At 42.6% G+C, this 20,633-nt stretch overlaps 1 protein-coding gene across 3 annotated transcripts in view; it reads left to right on the forward strand.

Annotated features, from left to right (window-relative positions):
• The window catches only part of VEPH1 (ventricular zone expressed PH domain containing 1), a 175,518-nt gene that overhangs the window by 126,169 nt on the left and 28,716 nt on the right, over positions 1 to 20,633 (forward strand). For all 3 annotated transcript variants that reach the window (XM_032805515.2, XM_032805514.2, XM_032805516.1), the window contains exons 10-12: positions 70 to 209; positions 7,947 to 8,081; positions 16,839 to 16,956. In XM_032805515.2, coding sequence (XP_032661406.1) covers positions 70 to 209; positions 7,947 to 8,081; positions 16,839 to 16,956 — 393 coding nt within the window. The remainder of the gene's footprint in view (positions 1 to 69; positions 210 to 7,946; positions 8,082 to 16,838; positions 16,957 to 20,633) is intronic.

Raw genomic sequence — 20,633 nt, forward strand, 5'->3', positions numbered from 1 at the left:
GTAAAGTAATATCAGGTAGTTAAATCTCTTTAAATAGTTGATGTTAATATTGTGTATATTTGTTTCTAGATACTGTTAGAAGTTGTGTAACAAAGCTGTTCTTCAGCTGCCCCCTGAAGGGTCATTACTGCCTATACAGTAAATCCAGTTTTACTCTCATCAGCCGACAGCCTCAGCTATGGATCCATATCATGTTTCTCTTTCAGCAGGTGTGTGCAATACATATAAATAGTGGCACCTCAATAAACTGTACATGAAAAAAACAATGTTTTAAAGATAACTCATTTAGATATGTTTATCATTTCCATCACTGTTACTGTACATGTGTATGTCCTTTGAATTCCCCCTTCCGATTTCTCAGAAGTGGACAGAGTTACTTATAAGCTCTCCACTATCCAGTGCTTTGCAATAGACTGGCATAATGTGTGACAGAGTGTATGCTTTCTGTTAAATATAACAAATTTAAGATGCCCACATGAAATTAAGAAATCTGAAGTACAAACAACATTGGACCAAAACCTGTCATCCTTATTCAGGCAAAACTTCCATTAAAGTCAAGACCCGATTCTGCTTCCGTGGAAATGAATAGTCAAACTTCAACTGAGTTCTGTGGAAGTAGAGTCGGGTCTATAGACTTCAGTAGGCCTTGGAGATGCTCAGCACCCCTTAATCAGAACTCCCAGAGGGTAAAATCCTGAGTAATGTCATCAGGATTTGATCAGTGTTGTTCATCTGTTGATTAAGATAATTCTTGTGATGGTTATATTAAATATATTTCCAAATAAAGACCATTAATTGATCATGCTTATCTGGAATAATTATATACACAGAGAGAGAGAGAGAGCTCATTATTTTGAATAATATAAAGTTATGAAAGAAAAACAAATCTGCATTCCCCATTCAAGATGAATCATGATGTTTTTCTTGTATTCGTAATAAAACAAATCAGCTTCTCATAAACTATATATAGTAGTTAAAGATGCAGCATGCCCAATGTTGTTGCAATCTTAGTAATTAGAGATGGAGAAGACCTATTGGATCATTGGGTCAAATCTCTCCGCAAATGCAAGGCATAGTGAGATAGAGGATAGATCAGGTATTAAACTAACACTACCCTTGACTTTGGCTAAATGTTTACCACGGGAATATTCAAACACATATGGTACTGTAAATTGTATTCCTAATGGACATTTGGTTGATTTAACAGATCAAGATACTCCTACATGTTGTATGATGTCCTAGAAATAAGTACCCAAAAGATCAGAAAAATGCAAATCAGAAATAAGAACCATTTTGATTTAACTCTTTCATTTCAAGTAGACATACCAGCGAGCAGATTACTGTAGCACCAGTGTGCTGAGCCCTCCCTGCCAGCTCCAGTCTAAATTCAGCACTGCCAGCAGCTGGTTCTGGAGCTGAACATATTCATCTTGAACCTGACTCTGAGAAGTGATCTGTGCTGTGGCAGCCAGCAGGTCGCTAGGGCCTAATGGGGTAAACCCACCAAGGTCACAGCTGTGTAGTTTAGCAGGGTATGGCAAAGTACAATACCACCCACTGCCACTAGGATTTGGAGTTGCTTCTGCCCCTAAAGGGGTAGAGCTGGGTGACACTGAGGAATTACCACCCTGACATAGACCACAGGTGGCTGAGGGAGGAGACACAGAGCAGGGAACACAGTTTTGCACAGCACAGCAGAGTGCATGACTGTTTGCACATGCTTCCTTCAGCACATGGGTTCAAATAGCAGGGTGGAAGCTACAGAGTGGGGATAGAGGCTTTGTTATGCGAGGCTATTTCAAATCACAATCACATGCCCTCTGCTGCCTCTGTTCCTGCTTTTTCACACCTGGAGGATGCTGGGGGGAGGGTGTGAATATGTGGGTGTTCTGATTTGATGGGGATGTGGGGAGCGGAGGGTCTGAGCCAGGTGATGATGGTTGTTGGGTAGGAGGGGGAAGAATTCTGAAGCTGGGGATGGGTTCTGAGCGTATCGTGGAGATGTTTGTTTATATTCTGAGCTTTTGGGTGTCAGATGGGAGAAGGTTCAGGGCTGAGCATGTTTAAAGTCAAGCACATGCCTAGGTGCTTGGCTGGATTGGGGCTTGAGTACTCACCCTGCAAAGATCTGGGAGCAACTAAGACACTGAGCAAGAGGCAAGCTATTGTCTGCCCCAGCTGGACTATGTAGAGCCCAGGAGGAGAAAAGAAGAGATGTGATCTGCTGGCTTTAAGGGGCTGGTTCTTTCTTGGAAGTAGGGAAGGGAAAGGGAGAGACACTAGCGTTTGAGGGGCAAAGAGAGAATTCAGGGAAAGAAGGAAGGTAAAAGGGGAGAAGAAGAAGGACAGAAAGAGAAATAGGAAAGAGAAGACCAAACAAGTTAAAAATAAAGGAGGATAAACAAGAAGTTGAAGAAAGAGACTGAATTTGAAAAGAGAAGTCTTTTAAGGAAAAAGAAAAGGTAAAAGAGTGGCCTCAGGGAGAAATAACCTGAATACAATGGTGCACGATAGAAAAACGAGAGCAAGGGAAATAGCTGATGAAAAAGATCAGAAAAGATGTATTGAAATTCATGAGAATGAGCAGAGAAGGAAGAGCAGAAACAAGGGAGACACATACTAGAGGAGTAAACAGTCTATTTCTTTATTAACCTATATAGTCTGATGCCAAAAACACACCATCTTGCTGGATATTAACAAAATGACTTCAATCCTCTCTTTCTCTCTGTTGTATATTTTGAATCAATTGTAGTGATGATTTCATTTTTGATTCCACCTTTATTTCCTTGTGCTTAACATTTTCCTCATATTTTTTCTTTTTTAAAACTTCTTGCTTTAACCCTTTCACCAAGATGACATTGCACTTTGGCCTGACCTTTTCAGTCTTTTATTGAGCTAAGACAATAAGCTTTGCAATATTTCCCCTCTCAACAGATTTCCCATCCCTCTTCCCCCACCCCTTCTGTCTGCATTCTGTTCCTCGTCTCTCTCTTTCTCTCTCCTCTTTTTTTTTAATACCTCCTCGTCCCCCTTTGGAGCCTCACTTCATTTAGAACTTCTGGACCATGACCTTTCCAGTTACACTTTGGCTTTAATGTGTTTTTCACTTTCCTATCTTGGGTAATTGCATTTGTTATATTAAAAATGCTGTTGCCAAGCTGACACTCTTAAATTTTGGCTCATCTTAGTCATAGCAGCTCATATATGGATGCTGTTCCTTATCTGTTTATCCTCTCCGCATTTTTGATGATTAATCTTCTATGGCAGGTGTTGGCAAACTTTTTGGCCTCAGTGTCACATCAAGGAATAGAAATTGTACGGCGGGCCAAGAATGTTCACAAAATTGGGGTTGGGCTGTGGGAGGGAGTGCGGGCTCTGGGGTGGGGCTGGGGATGAGGAGTTTGAGATGTAGGAGGGTGCCATGGGCTGGGACTGAGGAGTTTGGAGGGCAGGAGGGGGATCAGGGCTGGGGCAGGGGTGAGGGAAGGGGTGCAGGTTCTGGCTGGGGGTGTGGGCTCTGGGGTGGGGCTGGGGATGAGAGGTTTGGGGTGCAGGAGGGTGCTCTGGGCTGGGATCGAGGGGATTGGAGAGAGGGAGGGGGATCAGGGCTGGGGCAGGGGGGTGGGGCGTGGGGAGAGGCTCAGGGGATGCAGGCTCTGAGCAACACTTATCTCAAGTTGTTCCTAGAAGCAGTGGCAGGTCCCTTTTCCAGCTCCTATACAGAGGCGTGGCCAGGTGGGTCTGCACGCTACCCCATCTGCAGGCACCACCCTGCAGCTCCCATTGGAGAATGTAGGAGCCAGAGCATAGCCATGCTGCAGCTTTTGGGAGCCATGTGGTGAGGCCCATGACCCTGTACCCTAGCTGTAGTTTGCCCACCCCTGTTCTATGGGCTGTTGTGTACTGTGCATGTATTTTTTTTCAACTTCTGGGCAAGACTACATTCTTCCATCTATGCACAGGAAGTCCCATGTGTAATCCCTTTTGTACCCAGAAGAGAATAGATCCCTGAACGTATAGGGCTCATCATGAGTCACCTTTCACACCCATTCTGAGGGAAAAAGGGCATAAAGCACTCCCCTGCGTGGGCCATCTCCATCTGGTCTGTTTGCGTGTGTGAGAGCAGCTGCTGCAGGGGAAGCTGCTCACCCCTCCATGCAGGTGCACAGGTAGTAGACAGGCAGGACTGCAACAATAAGTGGAATCTTGGCTCTGCCTCTCCAAGGCATTGGCTGGCCAAGCTAAGCCGGGCTAGAAGGGGATGTAAACTCTGCTAGGACTAGAATATTTCCCTCTTGGAGCAAGGGGGCAGCGGGGACTGAATGGTGACTCTGCATTGTAGTTGGAGGTGTAATTCCCAGTATGAGGAGACATACCTGTGATTGAGCTAGTGTGCTAAAAAGGAGTGCAGCTGTGGGAGCACGAACAGAAGGAGGGGCTAGGCCCTGAGCACAAACCCATCATCTCAGACGGGATCATACTTAGGGTAGCTAGCCCCTTCTGCCGCTTGCACTACCAGGGCTACAGTCTATTTTTAGCATGCCAGTACAATCTGAACTAGTACAAGTATGTCTCCTTGGGATGGAAATTACACCTTCCAGCTCTTGTGTAAACACACCTCAGAGTCTCATTCTATCCCTGGAGTGCTCCTGGGGTAGTGAAATTCCACATTGCCCCTTCCTGGGGGCTTGTCATAACACCATGATCTAGTCTTTATTTCCCTAGGAATTTATGTTCTTTTTTTACCATCTTTTATGTCTATGACTTTGTTTCTATTCTGAATTACTGGTTAATGTCGGGGTTCTTGAAGCTTTATTCTTCTATTGCTTTTGAAGTAGTTGTAGTAAAAATTACTGCTGAACATCCAAAGCCTGATTCTGGTGCCAGTGAGTCCACAGCAATACTCCCATTGGCTTCAGACATGCAGGATCAAGTCAGTAACATTTGGTTTTGTGTTCTTGCAAATACATTGTGCACATAGCAATTTATATGCTCTTCTGTGAAAAAATGATAATTCTTATTATTTTGTATTCTCTGTTCAAACCTATTGTACAGTAATATGAAGTAAATGTATGGTAATTTACACGTTTTCATTTGTTTGAAACTCTAAAAGCTTTTACATACTGTGTATATAACCATTTTTAAATTAAATATCATGCTAAATTCATCCCTGATATAACTCCATTGAAGGCAGTGGAATTGCACAAGGCATGAATTTGACATAAAATATATTTATAATGTGTTAATAATTAACTACATTAGGTAAATGCTAGCTATAAAAAGTCCTTTTTGACCCAGATCCAAGGAATTCCATGAGTTACCTTATTTTTGTGAATAAATGCTATGTTTTGCCATTTATTATACTCTTTTTGTCGAGTGCAAAGGAATAGTTTTGCTCTCATATCTCCGTAACAGATCTTGACTTCTGTCTTCTGCTCTCCCTATAATTGTGAAAGTCTAGGTTAATAATGTTAATATGCTTTGAAATCCTTGGTTGACAGTTATGGAACTGCAAATTATTTTTATTATTATTATTATTATTATTATTTATTGTTATTTCAAACTGTGTGGATTTTATTCTCATAGAGGGAGCAGAATATTTGACTTCAGAACTGTTTTGTAGATTTGAGAGAAGACTATTTTTCCAATTAAGAACAGAAATGATGGTAGAATAATGGATGGTCTTGGAGGAAGAAAGCATGGTATTTAAGAAGTACTGATATTTTCTGAAAATGCAAGACCGTAATGACCGGCTGAAGAGGAACAAATCTTGTTCAATTTTTCAAGTTTGATTTATTTATTTATTTTTTCCTACAGCAAATTTTGCATCAGATGATATAGGTCAACTCTACAGCCACATCACCTCTGGCTTAATTGGTCTTTTCAGGCGTGAAACTATATAATAGGCAGTGTTGGTAGTGCCCCCTATTTTTAAGGTTGTCTGATACTTCATATTATAAGACCCTGTTTTCAGTTGCTTGTAACTTTGCCAAATTGTAACTGTTTGGGTTGAAATTTTCCATGCAAAGGTGTCCCTTAAGCAGAAATTGTTTTGGAAAATGTAAGCTAAAATGGTTTAGCCATGTCTAAGAATATGTCTAGGAGGATATATGTTGTTTTGCCCATATTAAAAAAAAACTGGGTGACTTTTTCTTCACATCGTTGAATCACTCTGGTGCCCCTATACTATACTATACTATACTATACTATACTATACTATACTATACTATACTAGAAATTTGGCAAGAGGTGGCCTTTATGTCAGGGACTTGCCTTTTGCCACTCCTGTGAAAATATGCCTGAATTTGGCCAAGTTCTAAGTCTCTGAAAAATCACAGTTCACGCATGCCCAGTAGAAATACCTTAGAATTTTAGCAGCTAAATTGCCTGAAACTTGCATCCACGTTGGGCATGCTCCAGCCCAGAGCTGAGCAGGCTTTCCCTGCAATTGCATCTCTAGACTGCAGTGGGTCAGGCTGGGATCAAGCTAGGGTGACCTGTCAGCAATTGTGAAAAATTGGGACAGGGGGTGGGAGGTAATAGGAGCTTAATAAGAAAAAATCGGGACTGTCCCTATAAAATCAGAACATCTGGTCCCCCTACATCAAGCACCAGAACTGAGAGCAGGGAGCCTGTGCCTTTTGGGTGCTCAGTGACGCCCCCTGCTGGTCCCAGGCAGCATGAAGGAGTAAGCTACATGATTCAAATGCTGAAGAGACACAAGTCAGACTTGTGGGGTTGTGTGCAGGGGGATTACATTGGAACAAGGAGCCTGTGGAAGGGAAAGTGCAGGGCTTGGAGGCTGCTGTGGTTGGGAGGGAAATTGGAACTGGTAGTTGGGGAGGGAGACTGGGACTAGGTGGGCAAGAAGACAGGGATTGGGAGATGGGGCAGACTGAGACTGGCTGGAAGAGGAGATTGAGACTAGCAGGTAAGGACACTGGGCTGAGGAACCAGGGTGGAAATGTGGCGGGGGGGGGGGGGAAATGAGATTGGATGAGGAGATGTGGGAGACAAGGACTGGCGGGGCAAGGAGACTGAGACAATGAGCCCTGGCAGGAAAACTGGGACTGCAAGCCAGTGGGGCCAGAGAATGCAGGTGGAGGGGAGGGGTGCCTGGAAGCCGGGGGAGGGAGAGAGATAAATAAGACTAGGAGTCAGGAAGGAGGAAATTGGGACTGGGTGACAAGAAGGCTGGAGACAAGTTGCGGGAGAAGTGGGCATGAAGGGGCTGTGAGATTGGGATGGGGAATCTGGAGGGGAGAAAGGAGACTGAGATAAGAAGTTAATTTTCTCTCTGCACTGGGCTTTCAAAGTACACATCCCAAGTCTTTTACCAGAAGAGACATAATACTAGTATAGAAAAGTGCTGGTACTGCTACTAATAGCTAGTTCGTATATACTACTTTTCAACATTAGATCTCAGCACTTTAGAGTTGGTCAGCATCATTAACACCACTTCACTGAGGCACAGGGAGTTGAAGTGACTTGCCCACGATCACCTATAGGTTAGTAGTAGAGCCAGCAATAGAACCCAGGTCTTCTGAGTCCAGTGCTCTCTCCACTACCAGCACTGCTATATACAGTGTTATGTGTGTGCGCACACAGGGTAGTAATGGTACGTTATATGTATATAGTAGTACTAGCTTATATGTAAAATGGAACGAATCAAGTGCTTGTGAAATCAGGTATCGTCCAGAGAAATAGTCTCAGAAGAACTAATGGAATATACAGGAACTATTTAGTTTCACAGATTTATATACTTTGCATTGATACAAATCAATCTTAACTTAATTTTTTTTAAATGTCAGTGTCAGACATTCTGCTCTTGATATGAGATGCAACAAGGACAGCAATTGCTTTGTCTAGTTGTATCATTCTGAAAAAAGAGCAATACGATTTTTTAAGACTCAGATTGACATTTTCTTTTCAAATATTTTCTCCAGAACTTGTTTCCAGAACCCTTGTCCATACAAAGTAACTCTGTGCAAGTCCTTAAAACCCTGTGGGAGAAGACGCAGCTGAAGGGAACACATGGTTTTGAAACTGCGATGATTCAATCTACATTTCCACACCAGAAGGTAAACATTTATTCCTTGGGGTGAGGGGATGGAGAAGTGATTTTATACCAACCTTTAGGATTGGTCTACATGGATCTTTGCAATAGATGTGATGGCTCCATGCTGTGTTTAACTACTGGAAAGCAAACCTCTTACACACATGCACACACACATAATATCAACAAATCATAAATATCTTAGCAATTAAATATGGGGCCCAATCTTGCTTCCAAAGAAGTCGATGGAATTTTTGAGGCTGACTTAAGTCAAAGCAGGATCAAGTCCAGGTGGCCTCTGCTTCTTATTTCTAGCTACTGAATCACATTAAAATAAACTAAAAGGACACAATTTTTTTAATATTACTTTTCCATGTGAGCAATTGCTGTGTTGCCAAAAAGATGCTAAGCATTTGCTCTTGGGAGAGGAGGTGGCCCATGACACTGAGAACAGGATGGGAAGTGGTTTGTGGTCACAGGTGGGATTTTCAACAGTGCCTTAGGAACAGAATTCCCATTCACTTTCCATCTCTCTATTAAGAAGTGATCTGAATTAGGAAAATGTTTGAGAACTCCTGCTTTCATCATTGGTAAATTACAACCTGTTTCCACCCTCTTTTGCTCTGTGTATGTTTGTGTGTTGAAAGGAAGCTTCTTTATGCACTGAATAATTTTTATGTCACTAAATTTCTTTTGCCTTCAGTGCTGTATAGCTCTGGTTTCTTCCAGGTATTTTCACTCATTGCCTTGCCAAGTCCTCTTCAGCCAGTTTATTCACATGGCAGTCTATGGTTTATTCATGATGTAAGGCCCCCTCTCTTACATAAACCACACCCCGCTTGTAAGGACGTTGACCAATGCTCAGCAGGAATTTTATTTCTGAGCTCTGTAGTGGATCTATAAATGTGTCATATTGTATTGTACTTTGAAATGTCTCCAGGTTTACCTAAGCCCTCACACATGCTTCATGGGAGTTGCTAGTGAAGTGAATGAAAACAGGTGATGGGACATGTAGGTATTTTTTCCTATTTACATACATAATTTTAAAGGCTAGAGTCAGAATAGCTGCCATGATGGACTGTTTAGCTGCCCTGTGGAAATTCACACAATTCTGCACAATGCCTTGGATGCTATGAAAATGATGATTTTTACACACTCCGTTCTCACCATCTGTCAGTTCAAAAGTTATTTACTGTTTCAGGAATTGTAGGGAAAACTGTTTCAAAACTATTAATCAGACTTCATGGAAAAGACCAGTAGAGGATTATAAAACAAAGGCATATTTGAGCTAAGTGCAGAAATATTCTTCAACATGTACAATTTTTTTTTTTTTTTACATCTCAGCTAAAATTGGATGAACTAAATTGTCAGATGTGGTTTTAAAATATTATTTCTCAGGCTAAGACTAAGTATGGAAAATGTCTGCCTGAAACTATTATTTTACTAAAGTGATGATGGTTGAAAATAGGAGTTATTAATGGAAACATGCTCTGAAATGTAAATGATCATGTTGCATGACATATCTAGATGCAGCATATACCAGTACGTGCATATCATACACATGCACACACAAATTCTTTATATTCAAAGTTAGATAAAACTAGATCCAAGCTGTTTCTTCCAAAATCATAAAACTGTTCTTTGTTTAACTCAGAATAAAGCTTGTAATAGCTCATTTGCCAAGAATGGAGTAACCTGCACAGTACTATGAACTAGGAGATCTGTCGACCGAAGTGGTGCAAAGGTACTTCTGACTGCATATTTAGGAACAAATTGAACCCCAGCATGCAATCTGAAGAACTGGGCTGTGCACTGGGCAGATTCATAGAGTCTAGTGGTGTTTACAGTAGAACCACTTCATGGCCAGCTGCAGTAGCTCCCATGGCTGGTGCTTCTCCTTTCCATATGGGGACTGGCCACTAGCTCCATTTTGTTCCCTCCCCTAAATCCCTGTCCACACTTATATACCAAGAGCCCACAATGCTCAGAGAGTGTCACAGCAAGGTTAATGGCAGCCGATCTCGTAGTCAAAGCCAGTGTTCGCAGTCACAAGACAGGATATCTGGAGATCAGAACCATGAGTCAGGAACCAGAGTGAGGCCAGGTCAGGATACCAGGGGGTAAGAAGCAGGAAACACATAGGAGGTCTGGAACACCAAGGCAAATGCCAAATGTCAGGCTCGGGTGGGGTACCAGGAAATCCAGAAGCCAGAGCTGGAGCCAGAGCCCAGTTCTTTAGACAGTTTCCTGTTCCTGGCTTAAATAGGGCCAGTGGGCCAATGAGCCACACTGGGGTGCTACCAATCACATCCACCAAACTGTTAGTCTCCAGAGTATTTGTTGCATAATTCTATTACTCTTAGTCCTTTGGGGTTATTTCATCATTCCTTTTTTGTAAGAGTACTTTCTCGGTTAACTGTATTCCCAAACTACTGGGACAGTACATCAAGAAACTGTAAAATTAACAGAGTCCTGTGCCACCTTATAGACTAACAGATATATTGGAGCATAAGGTTTCGTGTGTGAATACCCACTTTGTCAGACGCATGTAATGGAAATTTCCAGAGGCAAGTATAAATATGCAGGCCAGAATCAGTCTGGAGATAACAAGGTTAGTTCAATCAGGGAGGATGAGGCCTTAAAACACTGATCCCAACCAACTAGAAAATGGAACTTTGGAAACTCAGCAAGTTGTAGAATTACACACTGTTATTAGGATGCTGGATAACAATCAAGTAGATGCAACACATTAAAGACTTTCTTGAGATTTTAAAACTGAGATTTTAAAAATACTCTACAGCATTTGGCTGGTTTACTTTCTTTGTTTTTGGTTTGCTTACTAATACAGGGCCTGCTATTGCTCCTATCAAAACTCTTATTGATTTCATTGGCAAGATTCCTACTGACTTTTCTGAGAGCAGGATCTGGATCTATTGTTTAGTAGATTTCTTTTTATTTCTTGTGAAATTCAGAGACCAAGAAGACTAGCTAGAGTCCAGTGTAATGCTGTTGGCCCAATACAGTTTTTTCAGTGTCTCTCAGACATGACCAGGAGTGGCTATAAGAAATGCAAATGTGTGACTACACACACACACATTCTCCTGAAAGCTTTTGCTTTTTCAGAAAAGTTTGCTTCAGTTGAAGAATTTGCCTTATACTGTGTATAGGTCCAACCGTGCAAGACACAACATAATCTCAACCCTCAGTGACTATAGTGGAAGCTGAGAATGCTCAAGCACCTTGTGCAGAAGGACTCCATAACTTTTCTTAAAAGCAATTGTGGGTTAGAAGTCTTAACTAACTAAACTCTAGGCTTGGGTTTACCAAGGGACAGGATGAAGTGCTTAGTCATGTAAGCTTTCTAGCACTACCTTTGAATATTCTGGTAACAGATCAGCACATTAGGCCAGATTTTCAGCTGGTGTAAATGAATGGAGGTCCAGTGGTTTATAACAGTTGGGGAGCTGGCCCATCCAATTTCTGCAGGTAGATAGACACTTAAAAGAAATACTAACGTGGAAAAGTAAATTTAAAAACAAAATACCCTGCTTTCCCCCCACCGCACATACAGACACCCTTTCAGTTTTATTTCATCAAAAATTTCAGGGGGAAAAGTTTCCTTACCTTTTTTCTTTTCTGTTTATGAGTCTATCGAAATATAATCAAACATGGCAATTCCAGCACCATACTATACATTCCGTCACAAACAGACACATGTTCTACACCAGCTTAGGAAATTCAGAAACTCTGGGTTTCTGAAAATGGTTGAAGAAACCACTCTCTTCCTGGGAGGAAGCAGGCTGCACTGTCCTCTAACAAATTCCAGTAGCATTTTGAAATATTTTTGCAAGTAATCAGTAGGTAGGTGGACAAGATCTTATTCATCCTGTCCTTCAGTAATTTGCCCTTACTTATGAAGTCTGGAGACGTGGCAATCTCTGCAGAATCGTTCAGAATACATGTCTAGCTATGAAAGAGAGAGATTAGGAGAGTAGCTGAGTTTAATAAGGGTTTGCTTTATAGGAATACTTGGGAATGCAGTCAACAGACACTAATGCTCTAAGTATCTGTTTTGCTATGTATGCGTGCATGCATTGCACTCTTTCATTGTGATACAAGAATGCCAAAGAGAGATCTAGTTCTGCTCTTTATTGGCACATTAATCTTTTGTGATCAGTTAACTGGGTGCAGTGAACAATTTTAGGTTTTTGATAACATGCTCCTTTCTTAACACACTAAAATGAATATTGTTTGGAAAAATAATTCCTTAGCAGTAGTGTCTGTTGAATAAAGTACAGGATGGGGAGCCACAAAACCTGGGTTTTTCTAACCTTGGCTGTGAGAGTGGTTTATTTATATGACCTGGGGCACGTGACTGAAACACTCTGTGCCTCAGTTTCCCCACCCACAAAAAGGGTATTAAGACTTGATGTTTGTGAAGTGCTCTAAGATCTTTGCCTGGTGCTAGGCATTATTATTCTGTTGCACAAATAATCACAGATGATATCACCTGCAGAAATGTGAGCAAGTCTCTACAAATAACAATACCCACCAATTCATAGGAAGAGAAAATATCTTGCATTGTGTTCTAGAGGTGGACGAGAGATCCATTTGCCTTTTATTTCACAATCTACATCTTCAAGAACAGCCAGTTGGCCTACTCTCTTCCCTGGGCTCTTCAGGGGTGCCCAGCTGGCTTGCTCACTTGTTTGGTTTGGCGGCAAGTTGATTACACCATTCGCCCACTAAAACCAGGAAAGCATCATCTTGGATGGGCAACTTGCTGGAAGCAATTCAGAGAACACTCTGTGTCATGTGGCTGCTGCTGCTTTCAGCACTTTAAAACACTTTGTCTCTAGTTCAGTGTTTTGAATGGGCAAACCAATAACTTCTCTGAAGCCAATGAAGGTTCTCTGGGGTAAAGTGATGTAAGTGAAAGGATAACCAGATGCCATGCTTCCAAAGCACTCAGTTCACAACCTAGACACAATGTGGCACATGGAGATGCATCCGTCATAGATATAGATGAATTAAAACCTTGTCTTGAAAACTAAATTTAGGGCATTCTAGGAGTAAAGGCTTTTAAATTCCTGTTGAAATGGTTAATGTTACTGGCATTTTATTATCAAAGGGATAGCCGTGTTAGTCTGGATCTGTAAAAGCAGCAGAGAATCCTGTGGCACCTTATAGACTAACAGACGTTTTGGAGCGTGAGCTTTCGTGGGTGAATAATTCACCCACGAAAGCTCACGCTCCAAAACATCTGTTAGTCTATAAGGTGCCACAGGATTCTCTGCTGCTTTGGCATTTTATTGTGATATTAATGAAGTCTTAGGGAGCCTGAAGCCTAGGTAGGGGTCTTTTTTTTATTAAATCTAAATAAAAGGAAATAAATAAATGTCATTGTTACTGATACCAATGTATTAATTTCTTTATTTTCTGTTTTGTTATTATGTGTTTGAATTACTTTTGTTTTGTGAGATTTACAGGTGTTGAAATTAACATTTTAAAATTACCAGATTACCAGATACTTTTGACAATGCCTAAATAGTTGTTGTGCATGTAGATTATACAGCATCAAGATATTAGGAATGAAGGAAATGCTCAGATTTTGGTAACTATTTGTTTCTCATTCTTAAATGTATACTTATGCTCAGTAAGTTTCCTGTTTACATCACTGAAAAATGAAAAATATGTGAATAATTTGAAAAAATATTAGTAACTAGGAATATTATTCCTCTTCTAGTAGTGAAGATGTTACTCCAGATTAATGCTGGTATACTTGAAAGCAGAATATTGACTCCAGTAGAATTGCTTCAGGTTTGCATCATGGTGATTGACTGCAGATTTTGGGGCAATATGTGCAGCCAACTCACTATCATAAATACCTAGCATCACACAAAGAATCTTATGTAGCAACATACTGTATGTTCATGCCACAAAAAATATTTATACAACGCAGTTTAAAACTTGCCAGAAATAAAGTATTTCCAGATGCATACCCTCATAGATTTCCGGTCAGTTGCTTCACAGTTCTTTATCAGAGAACATAGGCTACATTATAAAAAACAGAACCAGTTTTATACTCATTGCAAAATCCATTGTGTTGACTCATGCCATCATTTGTCAGAAGAGTGATGGAGCAGCTATTTTGTGAACCTTACGTGATTCCTTCGGATTTATTTGCTGAGTAGTTTTGAAAGAAAATAAATAACATTTTTAAGCAATTGTCATTTCCATTTATTCCATTTCTTCTCTTGATAAATCACTTTATCCATCAAGAAATAATGCCCCATTTTCACAGCTGAGTAGTCGCCTTACACCTTCCAGATGATGCAGGTGAGGGACAGGGAAATCTCTTGCCCCAAAAGTTTGACTACCTCCCACCTCACAAGATGGTATATTTCAAACAGCTGCTGATTGCCACACAGACTTTTCTTGAGCCTTTTCCCCATCTCCTGGCACCATAGCCAATGCACTCCAGCCACCCAAGAGGTGCTTATAAGAGCATAGAGATGGCACCTGCTGGGATGTTTTTCCTTTCAACCCTGATATTATCAACTCATCTCTTCACAATGTGTCATTCATGGAAGACCCGGGGGACACACTGGAGGCAGCATCACCACCCTTGTGCCCAGCTTTCCAGTGATAGACTATAGCAGAGAATCCACACCACCACCAGGGCAAAGAAGACCACACATCCCAGGGCACTTCACTGCCCATTGCTTTGCTCAGGTCCCCTTCTTGGAAGCTATTCCTTCACTGATACAAGGGACCAAAGGCCAGGGAAACTTCCAGAAGCTAGCTGGGCATGTCCTATTCTGTTTGGTTCTCCAATGCCATCCTGCTTATGCTCTGTTGCCTCAGGTCATTGAACCTGAGCCTCTCTCTGAAAAACCTGAGGTGGTTCATGCCTAAGTAGCCACCAGCTATCCTGCCATTGACAAGTCAGCTGAACAAGTATGGTCAATGTAGAGAAAGCTCTCCAATTTCAGAGCAAAGCAGCCTGCTGAGTACCATGAATGGAGAGGGTTCCCCTGTAGAAGGAGAGTTAGTCCCACTGGTATGGGAATGGCAGTCAGTGAGCAAAGTAGTCAAGTTTTACTTGCCATTTTCAGTGAATCAGTGCTCAAGTGCCAGGAAAGAAAGCACCCTAGACATGGACAGCCTGGTTATGCCAAACCTGAGGTATGCTTAAGTACAGTCCCCATATCAAAGAAACTATTTCAGAACCAAAAGGGTTCCAAACTGGGGGAAGAGGAATGTATCCCTCATGTAGTCCAGTGGGAGCTAGCATGTTAGGCCAGGCCAGGCCAGGCCAGGCCAGGCTAGAAATCAGTAGAAAACAGGAAGAACCTCTTGCTTCTATAGTCCTTATATAGATATTTTCTCCATTAGACAAAATGATTTTAAAACTTTTTAAGATGCAGCTTTTCAGTCCTTAGTTCTTGGTGTGCTGGGAAACACATTTATGTTCCAGCTCCTTTTGGACAGAGAAGAATCTTTCTTTGTCCTGTTTCCACCAATGGAAATTAAATGTTTATAATTAGCAGATTTTTCTGATGTGCATCTTTGACTTCCATCTCTCCCTTGGACAATAAATGTGTGTTTTGCAGATGTCCCTGTATCTGGTATTTGTGCATGTGTCTGTTTCAAACTCAGCAGTTGGTTGAGATGAGGTCTTTTATGGAGGGAGATGATATTTGAACATTTCTATCTCCATATTAGAGGTACAGGAGAGTCCCTCGTTGTGAAAATAATGGGCCAAATTTCCCCCCGCAATATAACCCCTTTCCTCTGTCTGCCAGCACAAAGAACCTTTAGAGCCAGGGACTCCAGCCAGCTGGGGATTCCCTTAACTGGAGGAGTCCCTGAATGACATAGAGCTGATGTAGCTGGCTTAGGGTGACCAGACAGCAAGTGTGAAAAATCGGGACGGGGTAGGGAGTTAATAGGACCCTATATAAGAAAAAGACCCAAATATCGGACTGTCCCTATAAAATCGGGCCATCACCCTAAGCTGGCTCCTCTTTTCCCCTTGGCTCTAGAGACATGGCCAGGACAGCACAGCTGGGATAGTGGCTCCTTTAGGGTTTGTTAGGAAAACAGTTTGTATGAGATTCATTTAACCTGTTACTGCAGTTTTGGAACTAAACCTCATAATATCAGTGCTGCTCACCAGAGGTTTGAGTTTTGGCAAACAAGACCCTCTCATCTGTCTTTTAAAGAAGAGTGGGCCCCAATCCATCATTCAGTGATTGACACTCTGTTGTGCCTCATATCCATTTAAAAGGGAGGAAATTCCCAGCAGCCTAGTGTCATTAGAGATCATTGGAGCCTAGTGAGTCAGGGAGAAAACAAACAAACAAACAAACAAACTATAGAGAGGCTGAAAGTAGTAAAGAAGTTGCAGCTGGAGGGAAGCTATGGCAGGTGGTAGTGGCCAGAGCACAGCTGGCAAGAACGGAAGAGTATCAAAACCTCCCCAAATCCTACCTTCTGAAGAGTTGCAACTTCAGCTGCTTTTGTTAAGAGAAAAGAAACACCCTGTTTTTAATAGATCCACCCAGACGGGGTGTTTGCTGCGACAAACCATAATAAAGAAGGGACTCTGCTAGACCTTAACACCCCCAAAGCTCAATGCTTGCCAGGTGCTATTTATAAACTTGCAGGTCTAATTTTTATCAGGTGAAAGCACTGACCCTTATGATTTCATTTAACAAGTAATACATTGTGGGGCAATTGGATCATTCATACTGTGAATTTTTTATTACTGCCCTAGGACCTGGACCATGTTCAGGTGCATCTGGAAGAAGTGAGGTTCTTTGATTTATTTGGATACTGTGAGGAAGCAGGAAGGTGGCAGTGTTTCATGTGCAATAATCCTGAAAAGGCAACAGGTAAGGGGTCTTCATTCACTACTTCCATGCAACAAGTAGTAGGGTTCCAGTTCTGGCAGACTGCGTTACCTGGCTGGATAATGCAGTGTAGACTTTTTTGAGTCTCCAAAAGTAACATGATTCCTACACCTTATGTAGCAGTAACAACAGAGAAGATCTAGCCATGGCATTGTTGGGCTTTTCTATACAGGGACACTCAGGAAAGTTCAGTCAGATCCTTGGATGATGAAGTTGTAGTTACCTAAAGACCACCTACTCCTGAATGAAACTATGGGGGGGTGGGCATAAAGTAATTTAATTTATGTGCATTGACTTCACACTTTTGATTGATTCACCTTAACTTTTCTGCATGTCCCTGTGTAGACATGGTCTATGAGAGGGAGGCTGTTAGGAGGGGAAATACTGCAGCAAACTCTGAAGAAGAGGGCAGACAAGTTCTCCCTTTAACTGGAGCTCATCAGCAAAGTTCTTCCCTTCCCTTATCTCTCTTTCTGATATTTCTGAAGAGACACAGGATTAAATTCGAACCTTATTAGCTGTGTGTTGGAAGTGGGAGTGTAAACCCAGAGTGAATGTAGACATGTATACTGACCTGTCCTACAGCCACCCTGTGCAGCAGGAGTAATCTGCATACATGGAGTGACCAGATACGGGAATATGAATGTAAAAGTCTATGCTGGCTCAGGCCACAGGTTCCAACTGAGAATGTCCTTGCTGCAGGTGTTTAGGGAGCCTAGAAGGGATGCAATAGTTGCCCTTTAATTGATGTCTCTTTGTCTGAGTACACATCCTGGAAGAAGTGGCTTAAATTTGACTCAGAATTATTAGTTTTAATGTGGTCAAATTCCTGGCACACTTTTTCTGGGAACAGGCTGTTTAACAATTCAGTTATGAAAATGTTTGTACAGGTAAAAAATATAGGTGTCTTAAATTGCCTTCTATATTTGGTATCATTATAGGTAGAGCTGGTAGCACTGCCTGTTACTAAAGTTGCCTGACATTTCCCATTCTAACACTGTTTTGCAATCATTGGGAACATCTGCCCACAGTTAACACATGCTCAGTAGAGACTTCTTCAACTGTAGCAGGTAAAATTTCCAAACTTTGTCACCTCACTGAGCAAGGCTGAGCCTTGCACAGATCCTAGTGCTGACCTAACTTCATATGGCCCATCACCACAAGTTGACAGAGCCTGCTCCATCCCCTTACTGCTACTATCTTGACCAGGACTGGGACAGGTTGGAGCGGACTAGGCAGAAGGGGTCAAGTTTGGGCAGAGAGTCTGTGCCTACTATAGCAGACCCTAGAATAGTACCCAAGAGTCCAGTGTCACTGAAATAAGCCTGGTTTAAAATGAAATCAGAGTGTCATCGACCTCAGCCTCATATACCGGTTTAACTAAATCAGTTTAAAAAACACCTTTAGTTAAACCAGTGCAACTGTGTGTGCACACAAACTCTTAGATTAAACAGATCGGATTCATGTCTGATTTGCCCTGACTCAGCTATTCTTTCTTCATACTTGTGTGAAATCAGAGCCATGCCCAATAAGGGCAGAATAATTGGGTTTCCTGGTACAACAAGCCGTTGATTGGATTACCTGGATTTGTTTCTTTACTTTCAGCATTTCATTGACACGTACAATGTTACAGGGTGTGGTGGATCTGGTATACTAACTCCCAGGCAGTGAGGCAAATTTATCCCGGGTGTTGCACCATTGAATTGAGCTACAGCAACAATGAATTTGCCCAAATATCTCTGTATTGTGGACATTTCACATACACCGCTACCTCGATATAACACTGTCCTTGGGAGCCAAAAAATCTTACCACGTTATAGCTGAAACCACGTTATATTGAACTTTGATCCACCGGAATGCGCAGTCCCGCCCACTCCCCCCTCCAAGCACTGCTTTATCATGTTATAGCCAAGTTTGTGTTATATCGGGTGGCGTTATATTGAAGTAGAGGTGTATTTGTTCAGAGGGGGAAGTGGGAGGAAAAAAAGATATGATTTAAAGTGCGTTGCCCTGTGAAGAAGATAATTTTAGCAAGAGTAGGGAGACGCATGCAGCAGTAACAAAGTTGCTGGCAGTTAGAGATTCTGGCCTACTTCATAGTGCAGATTGCTTATAATATCCAGATTGGGTCTATGCCTGACCAAGCAATTCAGACCCAATCTGTGTAAAATGTGTCCAAACAAAATAATAAGGAGCACAGTACATCGACGATACATTTTTCTTTCTTAGGGCCTGATACTGAGAGGTGCTGAGCACCAGCAATTTGCATTGAAATCAGTGAGGCTTTTAGGATTTGTACTCAGATGAGGGTTACCATATGACTGTATTTTCCTGGACATGTCTGGCTTTTTAGTTGTTAATTGCTGGCCTGGAGGATTTTTTAAATATATAAAAACTTCTGGAAAATACAGACGTATGATAACCCTACCCATTGCCCCTCTCTCCTCTTGGGGTGTCAGCTCTCTGCAGCCTGCGGATTGCAACCCCCACTTCCCCCAGTGCTGCTGCAACCCTGTGCCCCACAGCTAGGAGTGGTGGTGTCTCTGCAGCCAGCTGCGGGTGTGGGAGGGGAACCACAGCCGCTTCTCCCTCCTCCAAGCATCCCCTCTGGCTCTGGCAGAGCATCAATCTCCCCCCTCCACCCCAGCCGTGCAAGGAACTCCCCCACCAGTCGTCCATGCAGCCGGGGCTGCCTCCCCTTCCCGCCCCTGCGGAGCTGCTGCCCGAGGGGAGGGTCCCGGCAGAGGGGAAAGTTTCTTGGCATATGGCGGTGGCTCCCAGGAGCCCGAGCTCCCCCTCCCCACCCGGGAAGGGCCTGTGCTGCAGTGCCTCCCGCAGCCGCCAGGCCTGAGCTGCTGCAGCCTCCCTGAGTCCGGCTGGGAGTGGGGTGGAGGCCCCCTTGAGCTTGGGGGCAGGTCTGGGGCCTGAAGCAACTTCCTGCCTCCCCAGCTCCAGCTGCTGCTGCGCGGGGGAAGCGCCCAGCTGGGGGCACATGAGCTGGACAGCAGTGGGAGCCAGGAAAGTTGGAGCCCGGGGAGGAGGCTGCTCTTTTGGGTGGCTGGGAGGGAGAGGGAAGGAGGGGGAATGTGGCGTGCTCAGGGGAGGAGGAGGGTTTGGGGTGGGGATTTGGGGAAGGGGTCCAATGGGGCAGGGAGGGGGTGGAGTTGGGGGAGGGACTTTGGGGAAGGGGTTGGACTGGGAGTGGGGAGGGGCAGAGTTGGGGCAGGGTTGGGGGGCCCTTAGAGTGTCCTCTTTTTTCAATGTTCAAATATGGTAACCCTAACTCAGGTTAATAAACTGAGAGTAGGACAAAATAAGGACCATATTTTAGCAACAAGAAGAGGCACTTAAGAATCTGATTCAGAGTACCTGAACAGATCACTAACTTCTTGAGTGCATAAATGTTACATTGTGCCTGGCTCTGAGAGTCTTTGGGAAGAAATGACTGAAAGTAAGGATATAAAGTGTTTCTTTAGAACATTTGAAGCAAATAGGTTGGCATATTAGGTTTCTTTTTTTGTTGTTGTTTAAAAGTAGATAATTCTCAGGCAGAGGAAATGGACTGGTAAAAATTCAAACACTACCAGATGTAGGTTTGAACATAGTGAATCAAAATGTTTGACATTAGAATCCTCACTGTGTTCAAGATTTTCTTTGCT

The sequence above is a fragment of the Chelonoidis abingdonii genome, chromosome 8, assembly GCF_003597395.2.
Source record: "Chelonoidis abingdonii isolate Lonesome George chromosome 8, CheloAbing_2.0, whole genome shotgun sequence".
In the NCBI taxonomy this organism is placed as follows: Eukaryota; Metazoa; Chordata; order Testudines; family Testudinidae; genus Chelonoidis; species Chelonoidis abingdonii.